Source organism: Neovison vison, chromosome 2, assembly GCF_020171115.1.
Source record: "Neovison vison isolate M4711 chromosome 2, ASM_NN_V1, whole genome shotgun sequence".
Lineage (NCBI taxonomy): Eukaryota > Metazoa > Chordata > Mammalia > Carnivora > Mustelidae > Neogale > Neogale vison.
In genome coordinates this window covers 143,365,059-143,375,177 of record NC_058092.1, presented here as the reverse complement: position 1 = coordinate 143,375,177, position 10,119 = coordinate 143,365,059, and the positions used below count along the sequence as shown (strand labels likewise).

Here is a 10,119-nt window from a genome sequence, read left to right as displayed (position 1 = left end):
GCCAGGTTTCCTTCTCCAGACAGGAGGTGTTATCTTGTATGGCTCATGGACCATGAGGTTGGATCATATGTTGAATTTCCAGAACAGGCCTCTGGGGAGAGAGACCTCAAAACCTAAGCTAGGGTTCTGATAATGTTGTAGGGGCATGGCAGGTTCAATCTTCGGACTCAGTGCCACTGACCTGCATGTCATCCTGCAGGTAGGTGATGAGGCTGTGTCAGGTTGTGCATTTTTTTCCAAAGCGTCCTATGAAATTAGGGTGGACTCAGGAGACTTGCAGTTTTCTTCTAATCTGGAAGTTTTGGGAAACTGATACGGGCAGAGTTTCTTCAGGAGAAAAGGCCCAGTGATGTTATGTGGTTCCCTAGGCCCCATCCTGGAAGGCAAGTCGGTCAGGACTTTGGGACAAAAGACTTCAGACACCTGCCATCAGCCGCTGCCCGCGTCCCGGCCCCGCAGCCGCGTGAGCGCCATGCCCGCCCTGGGCTCCGAGCTGCAGTGCCCGCCGTCGCCGTCGCCGCCCATGGTGCAGAAACCGGCCACGGAGCCGCAGCCGGCACCCCACGGGGAGCTGCAGTACCTGGGGCAGATCGAGCATATCCTGCGCTGCGGGGTCTGGAAGGATGACCGCACCGGCACTGGCACGCTGTCAGTGTTTGGAATGCAGGCGCACTACAGCCTGAGAGATGAATTTCCTCTGCTGACAACAAAACGCGTATTCTGGAAGGGTGTTTTGGAGGAGTTGCTGTGGTTTATCAAGGGATCTACAAACGCTAAGGAACTGTCTTCCAAGGGAGTGAAAATCTGGGATGCCAATGGGTCTCGAGACTTCTTGGACAGCCTGGGATTCTCCAACAGAGAAGAAGGGGACTTAGGCCCAGTTTATGGCTTTCAGTGGAGGCATTTTGGGGCAGAATACATAGATAAGGATTCAGATTATTCAGGTCAAGGAGTAGACCAACTGCAAAAGGTCATTGACACAATCAAAACCAACCCTGATAACAGAAGAATCATCCTGTGTGGTTGGAATCCAAAAGATCTTCCTTTGATGGCCATCCCACCGTGCCATGCCCTCTGCCAGTTCTACGTGGTGAATGGTGAGCTGTCCTGCCAGCTGTACCAGAGGTCAGGGGACATGGGCCTGGGCATGCCCTTCAACATCGCCAGCTATGCCCTGCTCACCTACATGATCGCACACATCACAGGCCTAAAGCCAGGTGACTTCGTACATACTTTGGGAGATGCACATATTTACCTGAGTCACATTGAGCCACTGAAAATGCAGCTTCAGCGAGAACCAAGGCCTTTCCCGAAACTCAAAATCCTTCGAAAAGTTGAAACAATCGATGACTTCAAGGCTGAAGACTTTCAGATTGAAGGGTACAGTCCTCACCCGACTATTAAAATGGAAATGGCTGTTTAAAGTGCTTTTAAAGGAGGTACTTGAAGGCTATTCAGTCTGTAGGGTTTGGACTGAGTGCCCAGGTGAAAGCTCATTTGCCCTAGAGGAAGAGGGAACTAGGTCAAAAATCTCTTGGTGACCAGCATTTACTAACTTGTAAGAATGTTGCCACTGAGAAACATAACCTTGCCTGATCTCTTAGCAACAAAATGCCTTGAATTTGGTTAACTCACTGAGGACATGTAAAAATGCCATGATGCGGACTCAGACGAGAATAAAAACTAGAAGACTCCTAAAACATGTACATGCATTTCAACCCCCCATTTTTATGAAGGTCCATGCATTTCAGGAATTACACATCAGCTCTTCCCCCAAATCTGAGCAAGCTGAATAACACCAGCATTCATTAATAATGTACGGTTGTGGTTATGAACATTTAAAGTTACTTGCTTTATATATTGCTATAATAAAGATGTGTTCTGCATTCATTTTTTTTTTAATTTTAAATTCTGTATTGCCATTCTGCTCACATCCTGCCTAAAAGATTTAACTGAACCCTCCTAAATAAACATATGCTCTATTCTCATTTGGAAAAAAAAAAAAAAAGACTTCAGACACAAATTTGGGTCAGAATTAGGAGTGAGGGGATGGCAGTCCCGACCTGCAGACCCTAATGGAAGCTCCTCAGGATTTGAAATTCAGGTGGCTGGAGGGAGGAGCACAGGCTTTTCTGTCTGGATTGTGTGCCCAGGATGGCAAAAATGGAGGGGTGACCTCATGGGTCCATGGGATATTCTTCCACTCTGGGGATTTTGCTTGGCACCCAGGATTTTGATATTTTTCTGGGAAAGAGGAAAATGCTATTTTCCATCTCAGGGGTCCTGTCCAAATAGGGATTCCAAAGATGGGTTCTGGGTCCAGGCACCTGGAAAACCCAACCAAGGCTTCGGTTTTGGGCCTAGGGCCATGACAGGCCCTCTCTGTGGGATCCTGGTCCACCTCCCAAGGGGTTCTTTGGAAAGGGGTCTCATTCTTAAGGTCACAATGCCTGTTTGGCCCTAGCTGCCCATCCTGTGTGGGTGTCATCTCATGGGCCATGCACTTGGCTCCCACTCTGAGGGTTGGACAGTCATCTCAACATTCAGTTTTCTGGCCATGGGGAAAGAGGATTACTCTTTTGTGCTTCCGGGTCGCCTATGGGCCGGAATTTGAGGTAAGTCTGGGACAGGTACCTGAATACACAGGTTGGTTTGATATGATGACCTCAGGCCAAGGCTGGACCCACCTGCAGAATATGGGGTCTAATATCTGCATGGCTGACAGGAGGTCAGGGATTGGGCTGTGTCAGACAGAGCATTTGTGCAGAGGTAGGCCTATTATATTGGGGTGCCACTGAGGGCCGTGAAGGAGGATCCTCATGTGGGTTTTTGCGAAGACCCATAGGGCACTTCTTCTTTCTGGTGGACAGGCAGAAGGCTGCATTGTGGCTCCAGAATTCCCAATATGGAGGGCTTGCAGGTGAGAGGTGTGAGGACAGAAGTCTGAAAACACAAGCCACAAATAAGCTCAGTGACAAACACATGGCCATTCCAATGTGCAGTGGTTGTTTCGAAATCCCCAGCACCTGAGTATGGGCGAGGGTCAGATGTCTGCTCACGATGGAGTTTGTATCGATGATGGTCAACGAATTGTGGGGTGGCCTCAAGAATTTTTGGAGGTTTTCCCAAGCAGGACCTTGTGATTTGCTCCGAACAGCAAGGTTTCCTACTGCAGGACATGGGAAGTCCTCTTAGAGGGCTCCAGGGTTCCCCCATATGGAAAGATTCGATAGCAGAGGTCTCTGAATGGAGACATGGGAAGCCTTCCTTGCATTACCATTGCAGCGAAGAAACACGTCAGGCTTGATATGCTGGTTCTGATTCCAATTTCCAAGTGATCTATGTTGACGGATGTTCTCAGTCTAATGAGTCACAATGCCGCTTGGTGTCCAGGGAGACCTTAGAACGTGTTGGTGGGTTTGCAGCCATGCAGGATTCTCCTACCTGAGGGTTAGATCCAGTTCCCAGAAGCCATGTTTCCTTCTCGGGACAGGAGGGTTTCTCTTGTATGGCTCAGAGACCACATGTCAGATCATATGTTGAATTTCAAGAACAGGCCTCTGGGCACAGAGGCCTGAATACCTAGGCTAGGGTTCTTATGAGGTTGTAGGTGCATGTCATGTTTAGCCTTCATATCCAGGGCCTTTGACCTGCAAGTCTTCCTGGAGGTAGGTGCTGAGGCTATTTCAGACTGTGCATTCTGTCTAGAGTGGCCTATGAAATTGGGGTGGGCTCAGGGGCCTTGCCAGTTTCTCCTAATCTGGAGGGTTTGGGCAACTGAGACGGCAGAGTTTCCTCCGGAGAGGAGGCCCAGTGATGTAGTGTGGTTCTGGCGGCCCCATTCTGGAGGGCATGGGGTTAAGGGCTCTGGGAACAAAGTCTTCTGACACAAAATTGGGCTTAGAGTTACAGGCGAGGTTATGGCAGGCCCAATCTGCAGACCCTGAGGGCAGCTCCTCGGGATTTTAAATTGGAGAGTGTGAGGCGTTTCCTCAGGTTTTTGTCTGGAATTTGTGTCAACGATGGCTGTGGAATGTCGGGATGGCACCAATCAGAAAAAATGAGGATCAACTTACATGCCAGTCGACTGTACCCCGATTTTGCAGTCTACCCTGGGCACTAATGCCCAGTCTGACACAGCCTGAGCCCGGACCTCCTGACTGAATCCCAGACAGCTGGCTGCACACTGAGCACATCAAACCCGCCAAGGCCTTAGGTTGTCATCTCTTCCCAACCTCAGTTTTCTGGCTTCAGAAACTAGACCTTATCTCCAGTCACTGCCCAGGGGCTAACATGATGCAGATATCAGTACTCTACCTTCCCCATGGCCAGAAACGTTGTGGTTTGCATATTGTCCAATGATCAGTGTAGGAGAAACCAGCGTGGCCCATGAGGCCCCGCCCATGCTTGAATGCCACGTTTGGCACAAACACGAATTATGACCCTCAGCGTGCTCCCTTTCCTCGAGTAAGACCTCTCAGTGGCTGGAACAAGAGCCCACATATGGTGCTTCATTGTCCCTAGGTCCCAATCGAAACCAGAGGTCTGGTTGTCCAGTTGACTCTCTCCAGAGCGCTGTTCTGGGTTCCCTCTTTTGGTGGGACTCCTGAGGTGAAAAAACAGGAAGGACTCCTCTCATAACACAGAATTGCACCAAACTCTTGGGATCGGGCCAAATCCCCAGAAAGGCAGACTCGTCCATGACCCATGAGGCGACCTCGACATTGCATGGCCATCGGTGACACAAAATCCAGATCAAAAGCCTGAGCAAGCGCCTCACTGTTGCCTTTTGTTCATATCCCAAAGAGTTCTCCTAACAGTCTGTAGATTGGGACTGCCTAACCTAGCTTCCAAACCTAAGCCGAGTTTGTGTTTTCAGACTTCTGTCCCCACAGCCCTGGCCCACAAACCCTCCAGGCTGGGACCCCTGGAGCCACAACTCAGGACTGTGCCTGCCCTCTTCAAGGGAATTCTTCCCATTCCATTGGCAAACCCTAAGGATTAGGAGAAACCTCCAAAGTATCCGAGGCAATCCCAATAGTGTAGGCCACCCAGGAGAAACAGGGGTGATCTGACACCAGTGGAACAACTACATCCACTCAGACCAATAGACAGATTTCCCCAGAGAAATAGATTGAACTGGACAGGCCCCTAGGCCCTAATAGATTCCATTGCTTTGATTACCAGGCATCTCTCCTCAGAGGCCTGGTTTTCAATACCAGCATATAGGGGTATCCTGAGGCACCTATCAGAACAAATCTCATCTCCACCTGGGAAACTTACTCATTGGAGCTGTCTCAAAACCGCCGGTTAGGAGAAACCTTCCGTGGTCCAGTGCCACCGCTCCATTCCAAGGTCTCCATGAACAAAAACCCACATTATGAGCCATCCACAGGAGAGTCCATTTCATCTCAGCCCACTTGGTTGCTCCCCTAGAGCCAACAGATTGAACCTGTATTGTCGAGAGGATACAATTGGAATGCGAGGCAGGCTGTCCAGGTATCCATCCTTAGAACCCTGCTCTGGAGTCATTCCTTATGGGAGGTCCTGGAGCATTCCAACAGTTCTCAATTGTCCCATAGATGGAATCCTTGTGGTTTGGAGATTCTCACAACTCCCATCGAAGAAAAACCTCCATGGCCTCGTGTTGCCTTGGCCCTTCATGAAGGGGCCATCATCGACAGAAACTCCAAGCCTACATCTGAGCCTACGTCTGATCCTCGCCCTGACTTCAGATGCACAAGATCTCGATTCTTCTCTGTAGTGTGTGCCTGCCGTACCCTTGCCCCGAAACCTAAGCTTAGCTTGTGTTCTCAGACTTCTGTCCTCACACTCCTGGCCCATAAGCCCTTTTGTTTGGCAATTCCGGAGCCACAATGCAGCACTCTGCCTGCCATCCAGAAGAAAAACGTTGCTCTATGGGGCTACCCAGAAACCACAAATGAGGATCAACCTGCACGCCACTTGACTGTACCCCAATTATATAGTCCACCCTGGGCACTAGTGTCCTGTCTGACACAAATTGAACCCGGACCTCCCGACTGACACCCAGACAGCTGACCGCACACTGACCACATCAAACTCACTATGTTCTTAGCTCATCATCTCTTCCCAACCTTGGTTTTCAGGCTTCAGAACCTATAACTTATCTCCCATCGCTGCTCTGGGGTGAACGTGATGCAGAAATGAGAACTCCTCATTCTCCATGGCAAGAAACCTTGTGGTTGGTATGTTGTCCAACGTTAAGTGTAGGATAAACCAGCGAATTCCATGAGGCCCTGCCCATGCTTGAAGGCCGCATTTGGCACAAAGAAGCATTGTGACCCTCAGTGTGAGCTCTGTTTTCAAATAAGGCCTCTCACTGGCTGGACCAAGAACCCGCATATGGAGTTTGCCATGCTCCTAGGCCCCCAATCTTAACCAGAGGTCAGTTTGTCCAGTGACCCCTCCCCAGGGCTCTGTTCTGGAATCCCTCTTTTGGTGGGACACCTGAGGTATAAAAAAAAAAAAAAAGGACTTTTCCCATCCCATAGAATGAACACAAGCTCTTGCAATACAGCCAGATTTCTAGAGAGGAAGATACATCCATGGCCCATGAGGCCACACCGACATTCCATGGCACCGATCAGAACAGATGTCATCTCCACAAGTTAAACATGCTCTTTGGAGTTGTGTCAAAATCTCTGGTTAGGAGAACCCTTCAGGGCCCCGGTGCCACCACCCAATTCCATGGTCTCCATGTACACAAACCCACATTATGAACCATCCGCAGGAGAGTCCATTTCGACTCAGCCCCCTCGGTGGCTCCACCATATCCAGCAGATCGAAAATTTATTTTTGACAGAGCTTGAGCCGAGAACCAGTGTCGGCCACCCAGAGAGTGGGTGCCCCTAATCCAGCATGTGAGATCAACCATGGCCCAAGTACGTCCTCTCTACCCATCCTTAGTATTCTGGCACCTTTCCCAGACTTTGCTGGAATCCTTCCAATGGGGGAACCTGAAGCACAATTGAGAGCTACGCCTTCCCCTTGGAAGGAAACCTGACTGTTGGGATGGGTGTCCAACCCTCAGAGTGGGAGCCAGGTGCATGGCCAAAGTGACCACGCCCACTCCTTCAGTCTGCCCTGTGCACAAACAGGCATTGTGACCTTCAGCCTGAGCATGCTTTCAAACAAACCGTCTTAGTTGCACCACCACGATCCCGCATTGCAGGGCTGGTACTACACTAGGCCAAAATCCTAACCCTTGGTGGGATTTTTCAGGCGCCAAGACCCAGAGCACGTCTCTGGAATCCCTGTTTTGGGGCACCCCTAAGATGGAAAACAGCACTTTTCCCTTCCATGAAAAAGCCACCAAACCATGAGGAGTCGCCAAGATCCTTAGAGAAGAGAAATCTCCCATTGAGGCAGGAGACCACACCTGCATTCCGAGGCCATCCTGCACACACAGTCCAGATAAAAAAGCCTGTGCAACCACCTTCCAGTCACCATTACATTTCCTGACGAGCTGCCATCCAGGTCTACGCATTGGCCCAGAGATCACCTCGCCAATAACTTTAACCCGAATTTGTGTTTGCAGACTTCTCTCCCAAAAACATGTGTCACATGTCCTCCAGGATGAGGACTCTGGGGCCAAACCACAGGACTGTGCCTGCCATCCCCAAGGAAAATGTGCCCATCACAGTTGCCCAAACCTTACAGATAAGGAGAAACATGCAAGGCCCCTGAGCCCACTCCAATATAGGGGGCTTCTCTGGATGCAAATGTGCATCTGAAAAACCATGATCACCTACATATAGGCAAACAGCCACGTCAACGGTGCGGAGTCAGAAGACTGAAACTGTTATGCCCATAGGACTTCATTGGAACCCTAGATTAAGTTTTCAGTCATCTATCCTCTGGGGCCTTTTCTGGAATACCAACTTATGATACAACAGGAGGTCCCTGAGCCTCACAAAAGAACATCTCCCATCCCCTGAAGGAAGTTGTGCTCTTCGACCTATGCCAAACCCTCAGTGTAGAAGAATCCTGCACAGTACCTTAGCCACCAGCACATTCTAAGATCTCCTTGTTAACAAACCATCATTGTGGCCTATCTGCAAGAGATTCCATGTCAACTCAAAGCCTTGTTTCTTTGCCTGAGAGCCACCAGAATGAACCTGCCATGTTCCTCAGCTGCAATGGAGAATGGAGGTGTGCTTTGCAGGCATCCAGGCTGAAGAGCTCTGCTACCCAAACTTTCCACATGGGGTACCGTGGAGCAAACAAACCAGACTCTATCTGTCCAGTGGAAGGAAACCTTGCTGTTTGGAGAATATCACAAGCCTCAGTGGGGGAAATCCTCCATGGGCTTTTGATGCCACCCCTGCATTTGTTGGTCATCATAGACACAAGCTCTAGTGTGAGCAAACATCTGACAACCACCTTACTCAGGTGCTGGATATCTCGAAAAAGATGCTTCACACTGGAACTGTGTTCTGCTGGCACTGAATTTACATTAGTTTGTGTTTACAATTCCATCCTCACCCTACTGGTCCCCAAGGCCTCTTGATATTGAATTCTGGAGCCGCAGTGTAGCATTCTGCCTCCTCCATAGAAAGAAAAAGTACCTGCTGAGTCTGTCCAGAATCCCCACATGAGGATCAATCTGCTCAGCTCTCGAGGGAACCTCGATATATGGACTGCCCTGGCCACTACTGTTGTGTCTGACAGAGCCTGAGCCCCGACCTAGTGTCTGTCACCCAGAGAGTGGGCACCATATCTAGCATGTGGAACTGGCCATGTCCCAAGTCCATCATCTCTACCCATCCTGGTATTCTGGGACCTTTCCCCAGACTTTGCTGGAATCCTTTCAGTGGAGGAACCTGAAGCATAATTAAGTACTACTCCTTCCCCATGGAAGGAAACCTGCCTGTTGGAATGGGTGTCCAGCCCTCAAATTGGGAGCCAGGTGCATGGCCAATGTGACTACACCAACTACTGAGGGCTTCCCGGAGCACAAACAGGCATTGTGACCCTCACTTGATTATGCTTTTAAACAAACACTCTCAGTTCAACCACAAAGTTCCCACATTGCAGGCCTGGTACCTCCCTAGGCCTAAATACTAACCCTTTGTGGGATTTTCCAGGTGCCCAGACCCAGACCCCATCTCTGGAATCCCTGTTTTTGGGCACCTCTAAGATGGAAAACAGTACTCTTATCTTCTCCGAAAAAGCCACCAAACTATGTGGAGCCTCCAGAATCCTTAGAGCGGGAAAGTCTCCATGGACCCATGAGACCTCACTTGGATTCAGAGTGCATTCTACACACACAATCCAGATAGAAAAGTCTGTGCTACCATCTTCCAGTCACCCTAATTACAGTTCCTGTCGAGCTGCTCCCCCCAGCTGCGATCGCCTCTTGACTCACCTGAACTGGATTTTGTGTTTGCAGACTTCTCTCCCAAAACCATGGCTCACATGCCCTCCAGGACAGGTTCACTCAAGGTGCACCAAAGGACCGTGGCTGCTATATCCAAGGAAACCGTGCCCATCACAGTTGTCCAACCTTACAGATTAAGAGCATCCTGCAAGGCCTCTGAGCCCACCCCAATATTGGCGGCCACTTAGGATGCAAAAGCACAGTCTGAAACAACCTGATCCCTCCATCCAGGCAGACAGCCACTTCAATGGCCCTGAGTCAGAAGATTGAACCTGACATGCCCTTGGACCTCATTGGAACCCTTGATTAGGTTGTCAGGTATTTGTCCTCAGGGGCCTATTCTGGAATACCAACTTATGATACAACATGTGGTCCCTGAGCCACACAACAGAACATCTCCTGTCCCCAGAAGGAAACCGTGGTCTTTGACCTGTGTCAAACCCTCAGGATAAGAGAATCCTACACGGCACCTTAGCCACCAGCACATTCAAAGATCTCTCTGGTAACAAACCAGCACTGTGACCCATCTGAAGGAGATTCCATGTTAACTCATCACCCTTGGTACTTCGCCTGAGAGCAAACAGAATGAACCTGCCATGTTCCTCAGCTGCAATGGTCAGTGGAGGTGTGCTCTCCAGGGATCCATGTCAGAGAATTCTGCTATCCAGAATTTCAACATGGGGGACCCTGGAGCAAAC

The 10,119-nt window shown here is 49.8% G+C and overlaps 1 protein-coding gene across 1 annotated transcript; it reads left to right on the top strand.

Annotated features, from left to right (window-relative positions):
* Nucleotides 1–472: 472 nt before the first annotated feature.
* On the top strand, nucleotides 473–1,606 carry LOC122898868 (thymidylate synthase-like). The gene has a single exon (XM_044236539.1). The coding sequence runs from the start codon at nucleotides 473–475 to the stop codon at nucleotides 1,421–1,423; it is 951 nt and encodes a 316-aa protein (XP_044092474.1). The 3' UTR covers nucleotides 1,424–1,606.
* Nucleotides 1,607–10,119: the final 8,513 nt, after the last annotated feature.